Here is a 24,818-nt window from a genome sequence, read left to right on the forward strand (position 1 = left end):
TCTTTGCAATGATTTTACCATTGAATTCGCCAAACGTTTTCTATTCAAACTTCCTTTATACACAACCTGGATATTAATTTGAATATCACTCCTAATTCAGTTATATCTCATTCAAAACAATCTTTTTTGGATGAGATATACATTAGCGTCTTGGTTGCCATTTTCCATCCTTTTGGAGTGGAAAATTACCGGGTTATTCCTCAGTCACCATCATCTATCGTGTTTTGTGTGTTTCGGGTTATTTATTCATCTTGTATATTTTATTTATATCTTCTTATTTAAAATTTATGAATGTCATTAATCTTAGAATCCTATTCGCGGAAAAATTCCATAATTTGTCGCTGAATAAATCTCCACAGTTGCCAGATTCATATTTCTGGAAACTGGGGATTTACAAGACGACGCAAGATGTGTCTACTTGTATCTTATATACCAGTAGATACACGTTATATATATATATATAAATAAATTGATTATGATAATTTGATAACTTCCACAATGCATGCATCCCTGAAATGAGTGCAGATATACACTAGTAACTCTGCTTGTCAGCCCATCAGCGAGGATTCGTTTCTCCTCCTCCCCATCAATTCGGACCATTGTGAATAGATCATCCGTTATCATTGCGGAAAACTAATGTGCTAGATAATATCTACTCTGCCAGTCGATTTGTAATAGCTCTGTATTATCATTATCTTTTGCTTCGTCAGCGTGTGCAAGTAAACAGCTTGCGCACGACAACATATGGTCTGCTCCTGAGTCATATTCTGAACACGTACAGGATTTTCTTCATGTTCAGATTGTTCGGCGGTCGTATTTTAACAAAATTTCAGATATTGCATGTTCTGGCAATTGTATCTTCTTACTATATTCATTTTATTATCTGAAGCTTCTCTGTTTTTTTTTCCCCATTATTTGAAGAACAATATAATATCTCATTTAAAAATGACTGTAGTCATCTTGTATTTTTATATTGGAGTATCCAAAAGTTTTGAATGAATCATGAAATATTTTAACCTATGATTGTACTAAACAAAGTATCGTGGTCTGTCAGTAGTATGATTTTTGCCAATGGATACTACCATAGTAGCGCAGCATAGACGATAATACAGTGCGGTTAGTATGCTAAGGTCATCTCGCCCACGACATTTATAATCTTATTATATATACTAGGAGCTACCTCTTCCTAATTCACACTTCACTTTCCAGCCATTTTTGATAGCAGTGATTCACACAATTTTTACACACACACACACACACACACACACACACACACACACACACACACACACACACACACACACATAAGTGATAAAAAATTAGGGAAATAACAGAAAAGAAATTTAAATAAATTAAATATGATAGATCATTTGCATCATTGATAAGCATGTTTGGTTGCTGAGTACGTTTTCCAAATTAATATACACTGGCATACTTCATTTGAAGAAGTTTGAGTTCATTTGAAACATTTGTATTTATTGTATTTAGAAATTAATTATCTTCTGCCTCTTTTAAATGCAAATTTGTCATTGTTATTTGTGAAGTCTATTGAAATTTCATTATCATTCATCGATTTATATCTTTTGCTATCACTTTTTCGAAAGAGGCGTTATACTGGGTAGGACAAGAGTTGGAATCATTTAGCCATTTAAATGGATCCAGTCGAAACCACTATTAAATCATGTAGACATTTTGAGCGAGTCCTGAATTCCAACTTTTATTTATACTCCATCCGGATATTATATAATTTTGACACATTTTGTCCTTTTGTATCCCTGCAAATGATTCGATTGAAATCAAAATTGGAACAGCTTGACAGTTTGTTGCTAAGGGTTTCAAATACCGAATTTGTAAAAATCCGGTTTAGCTAGAATATCTTGAATAGGTGCTTGTAGCAGGGTATAGTTGGAACTTACGATTCTTTTCATGAATTTTGGCTCAGCAAAAAAAAAAAAAAAAAAAAAAAAACTTCAAAAGCAAACCCCTTTATTCAAGAAGGGTTACATTTGTAATGCGGATTTCCTCCCCCTTCCCTCCGAGTCCTGAAATTACTGCTATAAAGCAAAAAATATTACTCAATAGCTTTAGCGGTCAGTAAGAATTAATCTCTCATAGCAGGCTATCATTATTAAATACGACGTTCAAAAGGTTCATTGACCACGGTTGCGTGTCCATATCCGCCCACTAGGTGGCAATTAATATTGATCAAGGATTTGTCTAGAATGTTTCAAAAAATGAAAATATAACGTTTCATAATTTAAATGCAAAAAGGATCCGAAGTGAATTTCATATACCCAAAAATTCGGGTGCTTGGTCTCAGTGCGACTTTTTCCCAGTTTAATTCGTGAGATGCTGAAATATTAAATTTTTGACAACATTGACCACCTCTAGCAATTAGATGGTGGTTTTTATTAATGTTCTGTCACATTCCCTCTATCATTGTGTGTCTCTCTCTCTGTCTGGTACATGAATATTAGTCATGTGTTGGTTATATGTCGCATACCAGTTAAACTTTACATTCTACTCTAGTCATTTGATTGTTTATGTTATTGTTTGGTAGAATTTTCGTAGGCGACACTTCGAAATGAATTATTAATCAATAAAGAATAATTAATACTCGTAAATTATACACCTTTACTTGAGTGGAACGTAGGAACCATTATTTTCTTGTTCCAGACAATTTCCTGTTCACTAGCAGTCAGAGTGGCGTCTATGTTAGTTTCATTGTTAAATAGGGTCAGCTAACGAGCAGTGTGCGACATTCATCTCACGCAAGAGAGCATATTCTCCTTAAAGAAGAATAAACTAAACTTATGGCAGCTAAACGTCACTACTCAGCTTTCCGTAACAACGAAAATGTGTGGAACCACGTGACTGTGGGAAGCAAAACACATAAGTTGGCGCCAGTATACATTTAACAGTGGTGCCAGCGAACGAATTAACGGTTCACAGTAGACCGTATCACCAAGTAATTGTAGAAGAGTGAATGGAAACAAAGAAAAAAAGAGCTTACAAATTGCTATTAGTTACAGTTTACTGCCTAATAGACAAGCTATGTGATTAGTGACTACACACCAATGTCAGGGGAAGAGGGCAAAAAAAGAGAAAAAAAATTAATAAAAAAAAAATAGCATCACTCTTTTGTTTTTGATTTCTCTGTGTTAAGGCTGATTGAAAAGTTCTTTGCTTCATGTTTATCAGAAAATCTAAATTTTTTTTACAATAAGGAAATAAAAAAATAATAATTAAGAGAACAATTCATATAAACGAGGAAGGTGTGGAATCAAATTGAATGGTAGAGTGCTGCTGATGCATAGGCTACAAAATATTCATAAAACAGTACTATTACAGATTGATTACTTTTAAATAATCATTATTTAATAAAGTGCACTAAATATCTCAAAATACGGAAATATTGGAAATCTCGAGTAATTTCCAAAATAAACTTTCCTCCTATATATACGACTGCACCCAAAATTTTTGGTCATGGAGATTGGTTTCTTTCCCTATTGAACCGGATCTTGTAGCTGCAAATTTACTTTTTGGCTGTATTCAACATAATACTTTGAAAAGATCGGTGCATTGTTCATCAACAACGCTCCGACTTTACACATATTTCGTACCACCCTTGTGTGACATTTTATATACCGTATATATCGGCGTATAAAACGACTCTCAATTACTACAGAAAACCCCTCGAAATCATGGGTCGTCTTATACGGTGAGTATAAAAAAGGGAAGCTTAATTTCTTGGATGAACATTTAGGTAGTTACAATACATCATTATATAAGAAAATAGGCAGCGTTTATAAACAAATCAGATTTTTTTTCTATAAATTTATTTAAAATATTACAATAGATGGTAAGTCTTAAAAAACAAATAATTTTTAACCTCAATTTTCATGTTAATTTTCTTCATCTGCTGAAAATAATTCTTCAGATTCATTGTTTAAATGATCGTCATATGGATCCCAGTTCGAATCCGGTGAATTGATTTTTCCGTTTTCATCGTCATCAGTGTTCCACAACAGATCATCTTCCGTACCATCCATAAGATTAGAGATACCAAGCTTTTTAAATGATTTTATTACAGTCTCTACTTTTTACTTTATTCCATGCTCTTGATATGTTGTATAATTTTGATCACAAAATTGTACAACATATCAAGTGATGCAGCGCGCATAGATCCACTGTTTGTAAATGATTTTTCACCAGTCAACATCCAATTATTCCACTCTTCCGCATGTGATCTTTAAACGGTTTGTTCAAGCAGACGTCTAGTGGTTGCGATATAGAAGTTAAACCACCTGGTATAACAACAATTTTTGTGTTATTTTTTTCTAAAAGACTTTTAGTATTCTCAGTTAAATGACTACGAAACATATCCCATGCTAATAAACTGCGTTTCTTCATTATACCGCCTGGTCGCGTGTTCCACACATTATTTATTCATAATTTCACACCATTTTCGTCCATCCTTTTTCGTGAAAATGTACAAAAACACCTGAAGGAAATTTTATCTTAGTTTTACTTTTACGTTTGAAGATGATGATTGGTTTTAACTTGGTTCCATCAGCCAAACATGCCAACACAACCGTAAACCTTGTTTTTTCATGACCTGCACTTCGAACTAGCACACTCTTACTATCTTTTTACTCCACTGTTTAATTGCTTATCATATCAAAGCTCACAGGAGTTTCATCCATATTTCCAATATTTGACAATAGAAATTTATCTTCTTCTCTCAACTGAATAATAAATTTATGGAAACTGGTAAGTTTGTGATCAAGATCTGCTGATAGTTTTTTTGAGCAATTTTCGTTTTTTTGTCGTATTACCAGATTTTGTCTTGTTCATGAAACGATTATACCATATTGAAGTAGCTTGAAATGCTATACTTTCATCCGGATTCACTCTTGACCATTTTAGTGCATATGCTTTAATCATATTTCTTGTAATAAGATAACCATTCTGCCTTTGTTCGAATACCCATTCTGCAACGTGATTTTCCAGTTGCGGCCATCGGGTGATCCGCGTTCTCGTCTCACATTTTTTATTTGGCAATTTTTTTTAAATATCTTCTTTCTTCCTCCATTCTCTTACCATCTTCTCGGTTATGTCAAACTTTCTTGCAGCAGCACAGTTATATTAGTTTGCTTTGCCATTTCAATTACTCTTGTTTCAAATCGAGCTTCATACCCTCTTCGTTTTGTTGCTGGTTCCATGATTTTAAATGATAACAATTTTAATAATCCTAAAAGTTAAAAAAATGCAAAATTAATAATTAATAAAAATTAGGGTAATTTGCGTAAATACTAAATCTATGCTATGCAAAAAAATAATGGATACGCATAGATATTAAAATGACGGATATAAAAACAATACCTAACGTTGCATTAATACAAGAAAGAAGAAATGGGAGGGGGGGTCGTCTTATACAACCGACATAAGCTTAAAAACCTAAAAATAGCCTAAAATTTAGTCCTCGTCCTATACGCCGACATATACGGTATTTAAAATTAGCTCTTTATAGTTATACTAGTTCACCGTTCCTCGTTATCAGAGACGCGGATTCAAATCTCTTTCATGATGAAAATAACTATTAGCTGATGAAAAAGCAACATTTTGCTTCCGAAAAGCAGGTAGTCCAGCCAGAGGACTCAGTAAATGATAGACGTGCAGACGATGATGATAAATATTACCAAGTCTTACTCCATCAAAAGTGGATTAACATAGTCTTAAAAGATCTTGATGATATCATGTGGAATGGCATTCTTCCCAATTGATCTTCGCAAGATTTTCTTTCAGAGTTGCCATCAAAAATAGAAAAATCTCCACTCTTCCGTAATTGTAAAAGTTTTATACTTTTAGTGGGAAATATGTACATAGTATGTAATACTGAAGTTACGACCTTCAGTTTGAGTTCTTAAAATGTACTCTTTTTGTCGATCCGCTCAAGAGTTTGGTAACCTATAGCACTAGAACTGTGAGTAGACTAAGGATGGGATAATCGAGAATCCTCTCTACAGACCTAACATGGAATTTGAGCCACGAATTTGACAACCACTCCACAATAAATGGAGTGGTTGTCAAGCGCTTACAACTTTGCCTTTCCGATTTCCCAAGCCCTAAATAAATTGCTTTCGTAGCTGGTATTGTCTTGCCCATGCAAACGCTTTTGCGGACAAAAAGTCTGTCAGAGATACAGACGTCGGCATATAAATGCGCAAAATTAAAAAAAAATTCACAGTAACCGTATACGATAAGTCGCTATCCTTTCCGCCTTCCTTACATCCAACTGTTCTGCGTACACACACACAAATGAGGTTTGGGGAAAATATGATTTTATTCTGGCCCGTATGAAATAAATATTTATTTTTCTGGATAAAATTTAAAAAAATATCTTGTGGATTAGAAAAAACTTAGTTTTTTCTAATCCACACTTTAAAAACCTAGTTTGGGAGAAGCGAAGTGATTCTCTTACAAGAAAATATTGTTTAGTTACATATAAGTTTATATCACTCTCAACGTTAAGCCTGTCTTTACTGCTAAATTATTTTTTTATAAAAATTAACCTATCCTTCATTATGAAGCAAACATAGACATTAACGCCGTCTTTCTTTTAACAGATATCTGATTATTTGGTAAATCAAAACCATATAGAGAACAATACAGTTCGTAGGAAACGCTCTCATATAATGCAAATCGTTTGACTTTCGCCAAATAATGATAACTCCCTCTTGCTGATAGCTCATAACACGGTGAAAGAATGAGAAATTAAAATACCAGTTTATAACATAATTCATTAAAAAAATTACTGCAAAAATAATATAAAATATTAAAATATTATAAAAATATATAAAATAAATTAATAATAAAAGCAGTATATAAGTTTTCAATTTTTCCTTCATTTGGAGAGAATGTTGGTGGTGTTTTCTGGCTAGCTGAGCTGTAATCTGTATCGGCCGTTTAGAAGAAAACTTAGGACTCATTACAAGGAAGCACCTAGCAGAAATTCGGCTACAGATGGGATGGAGGGGAAAAAATTAAACACATTATTTCCATTAAGGATAAACCACGAATCAGAATACCGAGGATAAACGATGGCACTGGACTGTCTATAGAGCAAACTTTTACAGTTGTCAAAAATTTAAGATTGTCTTCACTGGAACTAGGTATACTAGAGCAACAGCTCACAAAATTCTCAGAACAAAATTATAAGAATTTGTGAGCTGTTGTCAGCGAGCGTATAATGACGTCCACATAATTTTGTTGGAAGAAGGCTGCCATGCAAGACTAGCTTTCTGCCGTTATTTTAATCACGATGTTGAAAATAACTCCTCGTTTGTTGACGGTTTGTTTAATGATGAAGCAATATTTCATATGAGCTAGGTTAATTGCCATAATTACCGTATTTGGAGGACAGAGAAACCACAAGAAATTCGAGAACATGAAAGAAATTATTTTAAAGCGAACGTCTCATGTACTTTAAGAAAACACGAGTCTTCACTGAAAATCACGTAATCTTATTTGAACATACTGCAGAAATATGTTATTCCTGTAATGAAGGCGATCAAGATTTTACATTACAGGCTTTCAGCAAGAAAGTCTTTCATCTTTTGCTACTTCGCCTGCAGTGTTCGAGAATTTTTAAATAAGGTTTTTCTTGATTGATGGATCGGAAGAACTGGGCCAAAAATCGACCATCTCGTTCTCCACACTTGTCTCCATTAGGTTTTTTTTTATTTTTTTGTGTTGACACATTATATCAAAAGTTAACATTCCCACAGTTAAATATACTAAATATTAAATAATTTTTTCTTAGTTGCATATTGTTTATATCTTACGTAGAAGTGAATTTTCCTATATTCTTTTTGATATAGTGTTCCAAAGTAAAACTTTTTGCTTACGTCGAAGAGTAATCCGTAACATGCACATTTTTATTTACAAGCGTCCTTCATTCAAATTCAGCTTACCTACAAATATTCTCGTGAATTGGAAGGGGAGGAAATAAATAATATTTTAGTGCGCTGGCCGAAAATCTGGTGGGTTTATACTTTTTTAAATATAAAATATTCAGAAGAATGTGTTTAATATATCATGTCTGTTTATATTTTGTGTTCTCCTCATAATTTAGATTAAAAGTTGTTTTTTTTTCACGATCTTTTCAAAATCGATTCAAGACTTAGTCTTGTGTGCGACTTTTTTTTCATCCTGCAGCACATCTTTTTTACAAAGACTATTTATATGGTCTTTGTAATAAGACCATATAAATAGACGTGTGTTTTCAAAATGCGTTAAGCAGTTATCTTTGCTTAATTTCCTTTCGTGTATGCTGATATATTCGTGTATATTCTTATGCTGAATTGCATTGATGGTTTTCTGTCTAGTTTGTTGTAGTGCCATCTGAGAGCGTGAATGGAATTACAAGTTAGAGCGACAAAATTAGTAGGAAATTGGTATACTGAAATACTGTAATTGTTGTCATTTTGTCACATTGCCTGAAATGTCATAATTTATACACATGCAACAAAGAGTTTTTACATAGAATATGAAATTTATTTTACAATGATTATTACTGTGGTTATTACGTGTTTGTTTAGTCATAGAATATGAAAGTTCTAATTTCTCCCTTTCTTTCTAGTCCTATACTTAAATGTATTGGCTAATTACAACTTGTATTTCTAGAGTTATGCAGAATATGATTTGAAGCTGGATACCAACCATTTGGTTGAGGTGTTGGTTAATTCCCTTAATTAGAATTCATGTTTTTTTTCGGAATACTTATCTTTTTAAGCGGTGTAATATTTTCTAGAAAGTTTCATGATTTCTTTATCATGCTTTTGCCCCATCGAAATACGAACAGTACCACCTAGCCAAGTAGCTTCATCGACTGGTGAAAGAGTGACGTCCTGTTTAGAGCTTAACACTATCCATATTTAACCTAATTCCGACGGTTCGTGCAGGTTAGGTATTTTCCCCATCCCATGAATGATGCATGACCAACAAGGAGTGAATTGGTTGATGTTGCGGACATTATGCTGCCACATTTTGTAATTTGGAGAAACAATGCGATATTTTTAGCCGACAACATGATCTGCTTTCGTTGTTTTCTTGTGTTTTTCTACTGTTAAATTAAATAATAACGAGGTGTCGGATATAATTTTAAAAAGAATTATTTCTCTAAATATTGCCAACTTCTTCATGGAACACTTTGAACAATGTATTTTTTTGATAACATTTCACCTTAGATCTACTCACTGATTCTGATATGTGGATGCTATTTTTGCAGTTTGGAATGACTCTTCCTCTGAGTTACAGCAGTTTCTTTCTAAATTAAATACACTTCATCCAATGATCCAGTTCACCTTAGAAGAAGTAAATAAGCAATTAGTTTTTTAGATCTTTTAATCCTTTGTGAATCAGATGGTAGCCAATATTTTTCATTTCGGAAGAAAACTCACATGCCGTTATATCCATACTGAATCTCATTACTATCCTAGTCAAAATGCTGGAACTATTAAAACATTAGTACATCGTGCCCATTCTTTATGTTCTTCAGGCGAACTGTTACAGAAAGAATTACAGCACATTAATTCGATCTTTTTATCTAATGGTTTAATGATTGCTTCATCAAAAGGGCTTTTAACAGTTTATATATCTAGCTCTACAAATACAGAAGAAATAACTCGCATCGCTGTCCCTTATGTGCATGGTATTAGTGAACGACGCATAACAAAAGTTTTAAAACCACTGAATATTTTTGTTGCCTTTCGCTCCAATAGAAAAATTTCAACCTTTCTCTCTTCTCCTAAGGACAAGTTTCCACACTCAATTATCCAGGCGTCTATCAGATTCCTTGCTCTTGTGGGTTATCTTATTTCGAACAAACAGGAAGATCTGCTTTTATTCGTTTAGAAGAACACAAGTCTTATATTAAATACCATGAGCCTGAACAGTCTGAGCTTACGGAGAATGCTATCGATACTAAACATAAAGTTCATTGGAAGAAGACAACAGTTCTTCATTATCGTTCATTAGTAAATAATTAGTATAGTTCATTAGTAGATGGGTAAAGAGTCAGATTATCCTAACTGTGCTCTAGAGACGTTGAACTTTTAGAAGTCGCTTCACGTCTCAAGTAAGCAAAGTGATGATCTTACATCCATCGATGAAATTCAGTTACCACCTGAAGATATCCACAACATTCTTTCTCATCCCCTGAATTTTTCCTTTGAATAATTTTTTTCATATATTTATCCTGTGGATTGCTAGTGATATCGCATGTTATTCAGATGCTCTTATAAGTTACTTCTCGGTCATTGCCAGAAAGTATAGAAAAACAGTATAATAGGCATATGAATATATATTATACCAGAGTATGCGCCTTTTTAAGAAATTATATACGAGTGTAATGTAAAAAAAAATGTATAAAATATAAGCATGGAGAATGGTATCTTTTCGTATGTAGTCACGAGAACGGTGGGTTAACAATTATTGCACTATTAGGAAAATACTTACAAGCTCTGTATTACTAAAATCTTGGTATTTCTAGCCTGGCTCCCACTGATGAGACCTCAATAAAGGTCGAAACCAGTCTGGGTAGTGGCCCCCCTTGCCTTTAATACATAGCATCATACATCTCCTCAAGGAAATGGGCTGTGCATTAAGGGTAAATATTAAGGATAGTGATCAGAGCGTATTCTACCTTTACCATGAGTTGCCTTGACTTGCACTACTTTGAGGGTCAGCTAGACTCGCAACACGTGCAGGCGCAAACTTGACTTGTTTGTCTGTTTGCTTACTTGGGAAATTGGAGTAAAACCAGGTTTAAAATAGCTTGGTATCTTTAACATATATATATATATATATATATATATAGAGAGAGAGAGAGAGAGAGAGAGAGAGAGGTGTAAGTTTGAGCTTCCTGTAGAATTTACTCTTTCTATACTTTCTAGATCGAAAATCAAAATAAGACCTGTTCTCAACCTTCTCGTTTGTTTTTGAAGAAAGTTTTAAAAAATATTTTAATCCCAACCCTGATAAAATAACTATTAAAGTTCAAATATTGCACTTTAGATCAGTAATAAATCATTAAAGAATGACATGAATGTAAGTTCTAAGCGTCGGTAACAGTTGGGCAGATTTTCATTAGTGAGCATCGATGAGTTAATGTAACTTGCAGTAATAAATTTCCATCTTCTTGCTTGAGTTAGATATAAGGTAGTGATCCATATGTATGATATTCCTGATGTTGGGGAGTTGATTTCTTTAACACCCTAAAGAATTATGCCGCTACGCTGTTAGTTTCTTTGATAGTGATGAGTATGTAGAATCGATGAGATAATCTGTTACCGCAGTAAAAGTTTAATTAAAGTAGTAATTAGATACAAATATTTCAGCCTCTCATAAACCATCATCAATGTTAACGAAAATGTAAGCATGGAGAATGTCACGAGAACGCTAGGTTAACAATTGTATATATATTGAGATCTCGCGATTACACTAATATTGTTTGTGAACTTCACATTCATGAAGAAGCACTTGTGAGGATTTTATGAGACATAAACCGAAATATTCGTATTTGTACTTTTAGTGTGGACACGTCTTTATCTTATTCTAAAGTCATTGACTTGGCTTGTTTTTTTTTTTTTTGTTCGTTTGTTTTTTTTTTCTCTTTTATGTAATTTCTATCTACGAAAGGTGTAAACATTTAGTTTCGTAAGTGGCTTAAGGATTTTTTTTCTATTTTTATTTTATTTATTATTTTTTTGCATAATTTGGAAATGCTGCTCTCAGAGACCAAACATGCAAATTTTTCAAGCAACTTCCGCTTCCAATAAGCGAAGCGGTTGTCTCACACCGGACGATGAAATTCATCTTTCATCTAAAGGCAAACATCCATGCCCAATGCGGAATTCGAACCCGTAGCCTGTTAGTCGGAGAGGAGATACGTTAACCATTCGAACAATTAGACTAGCAAAGCTTTTGCTACTCAAAGAAGGGGGGGGGGGAGTTGAAAATTTCGAACAAAAAATTTTTTTTTTAAACTGGCTAAAAGTTGTCTGCTGTCATTTACTACATTATTTGTACAAAAAAACGAACATATACACTGCAGTGAAAAAGATATCTATGATGTTAATATACAGAAATCAAGTATTAAGCATAGAGAGGAAAATGGAAATATTTTGAAATAAAATTTCAGCAAAAAAAATTACTTAAAATGCCAAATATGAGATAAAACTAATAAGAATGAATGCTTAATTTTGTAAATTCATCGTCAGTTTGTTAGAATATATCCACATTCAAGGATCGTTTGGAATATTTCATTTTGTTAGTACTGCAAAGTTGTGTATGAGAGAGGGAGTACAGTAGTGACAGTGATTATAAGAAGAAAGCGTGCATAGAAGGATGGAGAGGGTGCGAAACGAGGAGTGCCACCTTATCCGTATCTGATATAGTACCACGTGCTTATGCACGGAACAGGTGGGAGTGGAGAGGTGAGGTCATCAGCAGGCAACACAAGGGACCTTGGGTTTTGCAGAGTAAGGACGTGGCCTGGCCTTCTACCCCGCGTCTCCAGCTCATTAGCCCCCTCTAGAGAACGGAAGGGAACGGTACTGGGAGAGGCAACCACTAGGGGGTCTTTATAAGGCTATTTGGGGTGAGACAAGGTGTGACAATCAGTGTTGTCATATAGCTGTTTCCTAACAATTTCTGGCATCAGCAGTTTCAGAGCTAGGGTTCCTAATGCTTAGATGTTAGTATTCATTTAAAGCTAAATTATGGCATATATCACAATCAGGTGATGATAATTCAAAATAAGTCTACATAGTTAACAGAAAAAGTGAGCCCCAATCTTGACTAAATCGATGCCTTCTAGGTAAATGTATATGGCTATAACTGAAGCATACAGTGGAGCTGTTTTCGTTAATAAAGACCTTTGAAAATAGCAAATTTACTCTAAAGAGAAGGGGGGGGAGTGAAAGAAAAAAATTAAAGAGCGAAAGTGAAAGGCGTCTAAATATATTGAAAGTTCGACTTGTAGCTTTTGAATGCCGAATACAACTTGAAGAACAGAAACATTAAAGAATATAATAATCCTCCTCCCTAAATGGGAAAAAAAAAGTAATCATTAGTCATTAATCACGATATATTAAACTTTTGTTAAGCATAATGCCAGGCCTAACTCTTAATGAAAATACGGTCGCGTCCTCGACTTACGGCATGGTTCCGTTCCAACACAATTCCGTCGTAAATTTAAAATTGGTGTGTGTATATATATTTCTGACTATATAGATTGATATACATCATTAGAAGAATTTTTTTTCGCTTGATAGCTATTTTCACAAAATAAAACTAAAGATAAATGAAAGGTTAACGTTATCGTACAGCTGTATGGAGCAGTTTTTAGGGCATCCGAAGTTGAAAGTAATATAATAATATTAAAACCTTTCTCACAAGCAGGGAGAAATAATCTCATGGTGTACTTGACTATGGGATGAGCATGCTACAAATCGTGGCATTTGTTTCCATCGAAACCCAAACTATATAATAGGAAAAATATCTGTTTCTGGACATATTAGAAACCAATAATTAAGGGAAATTCTATATTGGTATATATAAATTATATATTTAAACTAACTAATAATAAATAGCGCTAGTATAAACTGGTAACTTAGTACTGAAATGAAAATGATCTCTATAGAGAAAAACATTTCTCATTTCCACCCCACCACTCCCATTGAAATCATACTGCACAGTTGCAAGCCAAACTAAGTACGGTACAAGTTTTATTGTAACATAAATACGTATGGGCGTGTTAATGTTTTTATTTTTATGACGGATGGCCGTCGTTAAGTCGAGGACTGACAGTAGTAGTAGTAGAGAAAAGCCGCTTTTTTTTTGCTTTTCTTTTTTTTTTTTTTTCCAATAATAGACCATATTTCAGATCGTTACATAATTGACTTCAAGAAAGTATTCGATGCAGCAGACACAGTACCCTCCTCAACTCTAAAAGAACATATTAGGCGATATTTATCCACTGGTTAAAATGATTGGCAACTGTAAGCATTATCGACCTGTTCACATATAAAAATTCCAACTGTAGTCACAAAGTCCATGCAGAAAAGTGCAATAAACAATGTGACTCTACTTTTCTATTGCACCTCATTCGCACTTCTCATTTCCTTAATGAAACTGCAGTCACCGTTAATTCAATATTAGCAACTAGAGAACAGTTTTCATTATTTCTATAAAACTGGAGAGTGCTAAAACTTTTTTTTTTTAATTTGGGAATTTGAAGATTTGTTAGACTGATATAAATACCTCTTCTGATACCTGGGTTTGACCTAGTAATGTTGATAGCGGATGATACTGCTTCCCACTTCCCTCCCTTATTAGTTTATTTTTATCTATCAAGATCGTTTTATTTCCTTGAAGCACTACTTACATAAGAGATATACTGTATGTCATGCCTGTTTAGCTGCATTTTTTTTAAATTATTATTTGTAGGTAAAATGTATGCAGTTCTTGGGAGAAGGCATGGCCAAGTACTACAAGGAGATATGCAAGAGGGTTCTCAGACATTTAATGTCACTGCTACTTTGCCTGTGGTCGAAAGCTTTGATTTTACCAACGAAATCCGGAAGCAGACTAGCGGCATGGCAAGTCCACAGTTGGTATTCAGTCACTGGGAGGTAAGTGTTGTGTTTAATTATGCTTGTAATAATAAACTGACACGTTTTATCAGAGTTCTTATTGATCACTAAGCATTTTAGGGAATAAAAGAATTTAGAATTTTCTAAAATTCGAAAACATCGAATTCACTTCATAATTATATTTAAAAGGGTAAGTTTCCAAAAGGTAGGCTACAGGTCGAGAATATTAGTACATTAACCAAATGAGGTTTCCTTTATGGGAAGTTTGCCTGGCAGAAACCAGCTTATTTGATTACTTACGCCATCTTATTAGAATACTTCGGGTTCCATATGGGTAATAAATACAGGACTGACTGTATTTTTACTTGTGTATGTTTTGATCACGCGGGTATGATCTCGTGTGACAATCTTTCTATAACGATGAAGATTGTCATTCATTGATCTGGAACAAATTAGAAAACATTTTTAGATGCTACGATGAACTGGAGAGAATTGTGGAATCGACAGAAATTGTTCTCAATCCGGTCCATCTGAATATATATATATAGAATTGGCACTTTCAGCTATATTCTTTGGCGTGCACGAGATCATGCCGAGTGGCGCCCAACAATACTATGGCATCCAGAACGGCTTCAAATGTCAGCAGTACGTTGCAACTTAATTTATAGCTGTCTCTTGTAATGTATTTTTCTTTTCATGTTATGCACCTGATGAAATCTTCCAAGAAGACGAAACTAGTTGTACACCCAAATAATAAATAGTATATTTCTATTTTGGTATCTCTCTGCTTCTAGTTTTTCTAGCTTTTTGTTTTTTAATCATATATATCCAACACAAATTGTAAGCAATTTTCATATGCGATAAGGTAAACTGTTTTAAAATGACTTGAGAAAAATTACTTTACGCATATAGAAGCGTCCATACTAAACTGTACAGTTTAGTATGAACAAAACCCTCACTTTATTCTGCTTTATGGACCCATAATGCGGAATAACTTGAGCGGAAATGCGATCAATTTTTCGACCTTCTTTCGAAGCTATTAAAAATATGTAGAACATAGCATTACCAGTCACCGTTTTGATTTTCTTTCATAACACAGAAATTGAACAATATTTGTATTTACATCTTTTATATGCTTTCCTATTTTCCTGACTATTTTTTTCTCCGACTTAAAACTCATTCCATAAGACAGTAGCAATAGTACAACTCTGGTTTTGTCGTCCTAGGTCGATTAGGAGATCATGGTAACTATGTCATTTTGTTTATAACTACTGCGGTTGCCTTGTTGTCATATGCTTGCATATGAATACATTCCGGTGACTAAATGTTCTGGATGTAAGGTTGTGTAACGGCACACCTCTATAATCGTGTCACATATCTTCTTGTATTCTTTCAATGTTGACTTGATTCTCATTCATGAATAACGTTTGAAAATTTAAAACGTTCTTTCCTATAGTGTCATCAGTCATAAATATTGTCAGGCTTGTACATGCCTGTCTTTTGAGATTGATGATTATTCGATTCCGCTTGGTATATATCAGCCTGTGACTTTTTTTTTCCCCCGTAAATGGTGCATGTCAGTCTTTCTACCTCAGTTGCTGTTATATGATCAAATTACTTTCTGATATCCTTGAATTTGAAAAACAGGTGGAAGGAATTCGATTTGCACAGCTTGGAAATGGGAACTGTAAAGATAATATCATTGCACAGACTGGTAAATGGTTGGAGAAGAGAAGGGCGTGTGAAATCTCTTATGGTGAAAAATAGGAATATTTTTTTCCTGTATCGATTTTGCATGGGCCGTAAAGTATATATAATTAAAAATGCATGTTACCCAATGTAATAATTTTGCTAATATAATGTTAGAATAACTGAATGTAGAACCACAAGCAATTGTAACTAAAAAGCTCAGACGGGATTAGGCTAGTAAACTGAAGATCAACAATAGTCTCAATGGTCACCGGATTATGAGTTTTGCCGCCAAAACCTAACGTAAGCGTGGGTGATAAGGGCGCTTCCAGTAAATCGGGAAATTTGTTGGATATGGTATAAAAGGTGGAGATTGAGGCTCGAAAGCTCTATCTTAGTTTTTGTTCCTTTGGCAAGCTTCTCGAGGACAGGAAGAATCGCGATCCCGCGAGTGGAGATAATGGGAAGTTCGCTGGCATTATTACAAGATACCTTCCGTGAAGTTCTTCGAAGAATGTACCGATCCACGTGTGCGCTGACTTGTAGCAGCCGAGAAGTTCCTAACATCGACGAAAAAATGCATTCAAGTTACAAGGGAGGAATCTGCAAGACGACAACCGCCGAATAGTGCCTGATCACAGCCGTTGTACAAGAAAAAGAAAGGAGCCAGCGAAATTCACCCTTAACCTATTTGGATTCAGGACTGTACATGATATAGTGAGCTTGTAAATAGATTGCTTTATGTTAATAGATTGTGTGTACAGACTATAGATGTTGATTCTGTTTAACCAATGGTATAATGTGTTTGAAGAGGTCAGAAAACCGAACGTCAGTTTGAATGTGTATAATAGAATACTGCAGACTTCAATAATGCTTGTGTTACATAATGTTTAGAACGTGTATAGTGTAATTTTGATTTTTATTGTTTGTAATGAGAGGAAGGTTATGTATGCTAAAATCCATCCACGTGTTTTATAAGTTGAGTGTAAATAATTTTTTTGTCTAATGCTTTAAATGAATTGTTCTAATGAATGTGTGGAGAATCAGACACGTGATATGTTTTATTTCCCTTGTATGTTTAATTGTCTTAGAATAAGCATGTTTGGTTTTGTTAATAGCTTGCCTAATCTTTGTTAGCCAATGCACTGTCTCATAAGACAAATCGAATCTGTGTGACCTAAGTAAAGTTACAGATACGACTGAGTAATTCGGAGTTGCTTTGAGATAGAATTGATTTAAGGGTTATTATACGTGCTTAGCTAAAATATTCTTTTGTATGTAAAGGAAAGATAGAAAATTCTTTTACACGATCGATAGAGCCTCTCTACTAATGGCTCGCAAAAAGTTAAGCAAGTTTGAGCGCGGTTAGTAGTTGGAAGGGATTTAATCGTTCGATGCTGTTGGCACACTCTCCCTAGATATGTCTTTGGACTCCCTGGAGGTGTCACATAATAATAAAAAGAAATAATGATCCTTAATGGCGCAGTCGTTAACAAAAATAAATTTTTAAGAATTAATACATTTGAATTATAGCAACATAGATTAAGGATTTGGTCCCAGCCGGAGGCTTTTCCTAAGTCTACAATACTAGCACGTGTGAGACTATACTTTGCGACCTTAAAGGGGCGAGGGGGAGAAAGCTAAGTAGATTACAAAAGAACTAAAGTTAAATAATAGTATTATACGTGAGTTAGAGATTAGAGCACATAGGCATATTGTGTAAGCTCAAGCAACCACGAAAATAACGAAGTAAGAGGGGGAAACACATAGAGAAAAAAAAGAGTAAAGTAAAAAAACAATATATTAAACATAAAATATAAATTACTAAAACATTACCTGCGTACCACGGAGAAATCTGATAAACTACAGTTTACTTCATAAAGATATCTATGATCACTAATAGAACCATCTTCCTCATTCCTCTCCATGTTTCCTCTGTAGTCTTTGATCCCGAGTTGTTTACAATACTTTGTTCCATTCACTCCATATGCTGATTACTTCTGGACGATATAGTCATACATAGTGATATGCAAAAGATCTTCCAGCGTTTTGTGGGGGGGGGCATGGATGCTTCTTCTTCTCCTCCTCCCATAGTCCTAAATGAGCCGTTGGGTCATTCATGGCTGGTAGGTGAGATACTCTTTGCTAGCCTCCTCCAGTCGTCTCGGTCTCTTGTTCTTGATGTCAGTTGAGAAAGGGAGGAATTTGTCCATTTTTTGATGTTATCAGTCCATTTTAATCGAGGTCTGTCCCTAACCCTTGATCCCGGAACGATTCCTTCTAGGGTTTGCTTTGGAATGTCATTAGCCCTCTCCACATGTCCGAACCATTTCATCTGTCTTCTTCTGATGACTGTCAGAATATTTTCCCTTTTTCTCCCATCTATTGAGTCAATCAGTTTTCGGACATTTTCATTGGTTTCGTGACCGGTATAGGGAATTCTCAAAAGTCTTCTATAAGTTTTCATTTCGAAAGACAGGAGTCTCCTCTCATCTTCCTTCAATAAAGTCCAGGCCTCACAACCATACAAAAGGACAGAATTCACCAAGGTGTCAATTAGTCTTAGTCTGGTTGTGATTGCTATTCTGTTATCTCCCCACAATAGTTTTAACTTCTGTAGGTTGCCTTAGCAATTCGGTATTTAATGTCGGTTTTGAACGACCATCATGACTCAACGCGCTTCCTAGATAAGTGAACTTCTTTACATTCTTAATTTGCTTATTGCCAATTTGTATCTTTAAGAATTCAATGTCTGATTTTGAGGTTATCATTGTTTTTGTTTTTTGTAGCTTTATGTATAATCCATATTTTTTTAATGTTCCGAAAACACGGCTGGTTATCTCTTTTAATTCTTCTTCGCTTTCTGCCAGAAGATCGATATCGTCAGCGAAACGTAAGTTGTTTATTCTTAGTCCGCCAACTACTATTCCAGTGTCATATTCATAAAGAGCTTCATCTATGACATATTCCAGAAAACAATTAAAAAGAAGAGGGGACAACATGCATCCCTGTCTTCCCCCCCCCCGTTCTGCCCGGAACGGTTCACTGCTGTAATTTTTAATTTCAATTGTTATATCAGATGAGGAATAAAGAGATTTAATAATCCCAATGATTTTGTTGTCAATACCATAATGTTCTAAAATTTTCCATAATGCCTCGTGCCATATTTTGTAGCTTTTTTGTAGCTTTATGTATAATCCATATTTTTTTAATGTTCCGAAAACACGGCTGGTTATCTCTTTTAATTCTTCTTCGCTTTCTGCCAGAAGATCGATATCGTCAGCGAAACGTAAGTTGTTTATTCTTAGTCCGCCAACTACTATTCCAGTTTCATATTCATAAAGAGCTTCATCTATGACATATTCCAGAAAACAATTAAAAAGAAGAGGGGACAACATGCATCCCTGTCCCCCCCCCCGTTCTGCCCGGAACGGTTCACTGCTGTAATTTTTAATTTCAATTGTTATATCAGATGAGGAATAAAGAGATTTAATAATCCCAATGATTTTGTTGTCAATACCATAATGTTCTAAAATTTTCCATAATGCCTCGTGCCATATTGAGTCAAAAGCTTTTTGAAGGTTTAAGAAGTTGTGACAGATTATTTTGTTATGTTCTATGTATTTTTCGCCTAGTATGTGTATTGTAAAAATATGGTCGATTGTACTTCTGGACTTCCAGAAACCTGCTTGTTCATCTGATAGTCTGCTTTCTATTTTCTTTTCGATTCTTGACAATAGTATTTTTAACAGGATTTTGCGTGGATGATACATTTATTGCTGTTTCCCTTTTTAGGGATAGGTACAAGAATAGAAGTCCGCCAATCAGAAGGCCAAGTCTCTGTGTTCCATATGTCCTGGAATAAATTTAGCAAGGTGTCTATGATGATGATGTCACCTCCTTCGCTATCAGTTCCACTGTGACACCATCACTTCCCGGTGATTTTCCAATTTTTGAGGAGCTAACTGCTGCAATAACTTCTTCTTTTAATATCGGGTAATCTCCTTCCTTCGAACCTCCTGGCAAAATTCCGTCCAAAATATCATCGGTCAGTTGAGGGTCCTTTTGAAAAAGCTTAGTTGCGTAACATTTCCATCTATCAATTATTTTCTGGTTATCCGTGATAGGAGTTTCATCTTCTATGCTCCAATTAATTGCGGTAAAAGGTTTGGTTAGCTTATTGATAAGGATGCTACAACATAATAATACTTATCAGAACGATATAATATAGCGTTAATTCCTAATTTCTGTTAATATGATGTTTTCACGTATAAGCGTTTTTGGAGAGACCTCAGTAGGTAATGTTTTAATTTTCATCTTCTGCAGAATTCTTCCATTACCACACATTTCGGATTTCATTTTAATCTCCTGAAAGCGAAGATGGAGCAAATTTGTGCAGTGTCTAGATGTTAAGGAAAATTGGAAAAAAAAAAAAAAAGGGTTCAAAACGGAAAGCGTTTCATTGTCTATTTAAATAGCATAACGAACTCATTGGCAAGAACCTAACCCTAATGTAAATTTAGCCCTCGTGCTTTTAATGAGTAACGGTTACCACATTGTTTTTACTGTTCTGTATCGAATTCTAAAGAATATTATTGATGCTCTTTAGAATTCGATACAGAGGAAGGAGAAGAGAATCCTGTGATCTGTCGATAACCTAGTGATAAATTATAAAGTTCTGTAACATTCTTTAGAAGAATTTTTGGGTGGGTGAAGTTGCCAGCACAGCAGTTTACGTACAGCAGTCGACAAGCATTCTTTCTACTGGGTGCAATTCCTCAGGCTGGCAGGTTTGTTTACATAAGAACATTACGCTTCCCTCAACCCTCCCCTTCCCCCACTCCTATTTCTAGATACACACACGCGACCTAGTTGGTCATGAGTAATACTCAACGGGACGCCGATCCAACAGGTGCACTAGCTGTGTCTCGACGTTGTGGCTCCGAGTCGAAACAATCATGAAGTTATAGACGAGTGTGAGGGCGTGGAGAGTCGCAGCAGTAGGTCCCCCACCACTTGATACCCCGTCACTTCATTCAGCTGTGTGATGCTCTTCTGGAAACTGGGGGAGGAGAAGCGAGCAATTTATGGTGATGTTCCTCCCATCTAAAAGGTGTGTCATGTTCTGTATCCGTGTCGTGTGTCACTTGATGAGAAGCTGAGATGCTCGCCTACTCCATTTGAAATAGTTCGCCCCGGGAATTTAAAAATGTACCAATAAATTAACCCTAACAGTGATCTTCATTTATAGGTCCTGAAAATAACCAACTGAAGATATTTCTGATGTATAAAATCGAATTGTTATTATTTTTGTTATAATTTTATTATAATGTTATAAAAATGTTCCATTTAGTGAGTAAAAATATGTAATTTTTGCATTTCTGCAGTTCATTCGCCCAGAATCAGTGTTCGTATGTGTTAAAAGAAAAGCATACGTTCTTGCTCTCAGTCTTAAAGTTTGAATTACCGATGGATTTTCTCCTTTAAATCCAAAACCCGCTAAGTTACATTATTTCAGAGAAGCCAGTTCGCTATGCTGTGGTAAACACTTCTTTTAACTCTTTGGTTTTTCGTTTTATATAGAATAGTATCCTGTTCCAATTTAGTTTCCTCCCAATATAAACATTGCATTCCGTTCCTTTCACATAATGATCATCAAAAATGCTCAGGATGAAACTGGACATCAATATGATCGTATCCATATTGATCTGATATGAGATTATAACAATGATCCAAGATCGTAAAAATAATAAAGAGCGTGACATTGCATTCAGCTTCATATTAACTCATCTCAAAATAACTATACTTAATTACATTCGTGATGGGGAACAAGGAGAGCAGGCTCCGTTGAGTTAACAGATACCGTTTTAAAACTGCTTTCGATTCATGAAAAATATTTTGATATGAAAGCGATTTGGATTATTCCTCCCCCCCCCCCCAGTCGGGGAGCGAGAGCATAACTAACATCTAAATAATAATTGTTTCGGAAATCGAATGTATTCAGAATGAGCTTGCAAATGAAATTAACATATATTTTCATACTTGAGCTATAGTAATAATATAATACGGTTCATATAATACATTGTTATGACCTTCAAATAACTGCTTTTCTATTTCAGTAACTTAGAGAAGTCTAGTTTGTAAGATACTGTATGATGCAGATTTTTGTTGTTGTTTAATCTAATCTAATTGGTAAAAGAATTCAAATGTGGAACTCATTGATGAAGTGTAACTTTAAATGCATTGGTATCAAATGCATTTCTACATCATCTTCCCCCCCCCAACTTAATAGAGATTAGGAATTTTATCAGAAATACAAATATTAAAAGTTCACACAATTGTGGCGTCTTATAAGAAAGGCGGCAGAAGAGAGCAACTGGACTGAAGAATATAATTGACAGACAAACATATACTTGGAATGTTGCCAGAATGTCCAAGTGGATAGCGCTTCCTCTTTACTAACCGCAAGCTGTAGGTTTGAATCGCACCACAGAATGCATGCTCGTAGTCTTTAGCAGGTGAATTTTCCTGTATGCGACTACCACCTTTTTTACTGAAAGCATGGGGGGGGGGTAGTCTCTGGAGTAGGATTCTTGATTTATCTAATCCCTGTTCATTCCGATTTAAAAACTGCACCCCTCATTGTCATAGATTACCTCGCTGAAACCATTAACAGTAACGATCACCCAGTTTTAACTGCACTACGCGAAACCTCTTTGACAGATTTCAAACCAAGACTTGGGTTCATATCCAATTTGAAGATGCGATAAACATTTTCTGAATCTTGACAATGGACGTGGCAACGAGAAATTTAGTGATCGAAAAAATATTTGCTACTTACTACAAAGACCGAAGCAAAGTTTCTTCGAAAAATATTTTTTCCCAACTGCATGCAGTTGGCAAGCATATGCATGTCTTATCATCATATAGTTACCTTGGCTCGCTAAATCTAAAATAACAGACAATGTATTTTGCATAAACGAAGCACTATCTCTTTTAAAAAGTCTGAGTTCGAATCCCGTCAAAGACATGGAACTTTTTATAGTGCTTTTCAAGAGAAGTTAAGAAATTCCTCAAGAATCCAATTTCCTTACGCGAAACAGTAATCTCTACCCAAATATTTCCACGTGTGCAAACGATCCAATTCACTCATTTTTCACATAGAATGATTTGTTCGTTTTAATATTATTATTGCCGAGACATCTAAGGTCATGAGCCGAGTATATTGTGATTGTGTTTTCATGTTAATTTTTTTAAAAAAACGAAAGAAAGGAAAAAAAAACTTTAGGAAATCCGTTGGTATGAGATCGGCTAAATCGTCTTAGATTTATTGCATATATTTTTGCTAAAAACTTTTTCACAGAATAGATAAAATGAATGAGAACGAAGATCGAGTTTTCAGGGCGAACTGTGTTTTGATCAAAGTTGCTTCTGTTTGGAACGTGGTGGCAGCCCGGTCATCGCACATGAAAATATCCATACAAAAGGCATAAGGTAGAATGCTCTTAAAGGCGTGATTGAGGTGAGTCTTGAGAGGAGGGGGGATTCGTTAAGTGAATGTTCCCGTCTGGATATCAACGAGGGCATTTTTAGGAAAGTTTTTGATATACCACTCCAAATGTGAGAACATTATTTCGAAATTTAGCGAATTTGTGATTTATTTAAAATTAGTGAAAAGTAGGTATTGAGTCCGCGCGGTTAGCATAGTGGCTTTGCGCTTCGCAACCATATGCCTGGGGAAGGAATGTCCCAGGTTCGATTCCCGTCGAAGACGTGAGGAACTTGAGGATCTTCCTCAGGCATATCCAAGTTAGCCAGTCTTGGGCGCGGGCAGTAGGGTTTTTTCCCGCCAGTTTATCTGGCGTTTTTCATCCCGCAAGCAGGCAAACCGGCCCCGTGAACATATGCTTCTACAGCCAAAAATATCCCCCCCCCCCCAGCGGCAGACTAGGCGACAGGTCGGTTGGGAGTGGTACTAACAAGTAGTCGCATCTAAGTAACACGTGGACCCTGCATAGGAAGCGGGAATAACGCGTAGTGAAAGAAGAAGTGAAAAGTAGGTCTTGAACGAAAACACTTAAGTTTTGAAGATTGGAGGCTAGGAATGTGATATGTTTATTCCAGAAAATACTTCAGATTAAGTCAGCCCATGAGAAGAAATCTGATCTTACGAGGAAACCTAAATATTATCTAGTTTGGAAAAGTGCAGTTGAGAAAACGTCCGTACTAGAGAGTAAGATATGATTTTGTTATAATATAATTTGAAGTTCACTGCGTTGTCCTCACTCTACTGGGAAATGGCAAAACAATCAATGTTAAGACTGGTTGTGGAATCATTTGAGCATTACAAGATTTGTGAAATGAAAAGGATTGGAGTATAGCATTTTCAGCAAAATTATGGGTAAGATTTGAGTTAGTGAATGAAGTCCTTAAATATATAAAAGGAAAAGCGTGAGCCGTGCGGAACGA

General features: G+C 35.2%; 2 protein-coding genes across 2 annotated transcripts in view; one reads left to right on the top strand and one right to left on the bottom strand.

Moving 5' to 3' along the window:
* The window catches only part of aos (protein argos), a 78,639-nt gene extending 73,414 nt beyond the window's left edge, over positions 1 to 5,225 (bottom strand). Inside the window, exon 1 of the mRNA XM_090406600.1 lies at positions 5,175 to 5,225. Within this exon, the coding sequence (XP_090262726.1) occupies positions 5,175 to 5,225 (51 nt within the window). The remainder of the gene's footprint in view (positions 1 to 5,174) is intronic.
* Positions 1 to 24,818, top strand: part of LOC150098172 (elongation factor-like GTPase 1) — a 451,514-nt gene that overhangs the window by 407,019 nt on the left and 19,677 nt on the right. Inside the window, exon 22 of the mRNA XM_090406579.1 lies at positions 14,515 to 14,699. Within this exon, the coding sequence (XP_090262705.1) occupies positions 14,515 to 14,699 (185 nt within the window). The remainder of the gene's footprint in view (positions 1 to 14,514; positions 14,700 to 24,818) is intronic.

This window comes from Typopeltis vanoorti, chromosome 16 (genome assembly GCF_054136105.1).
Source record: "Typopeltis vanoorti isolate ZY-2024b chromosome 16, IOZ_Tvanoo_1.0, whole genome shotgun sequence".
Classification (NCBI taxonomy): domain Eukaryota; kingdom Metazoa; phylum Arthropoda; class Arachnida; order Uropygi; family Thelyphonidae; genus Typopeltis; species Typopeltis vanoorti.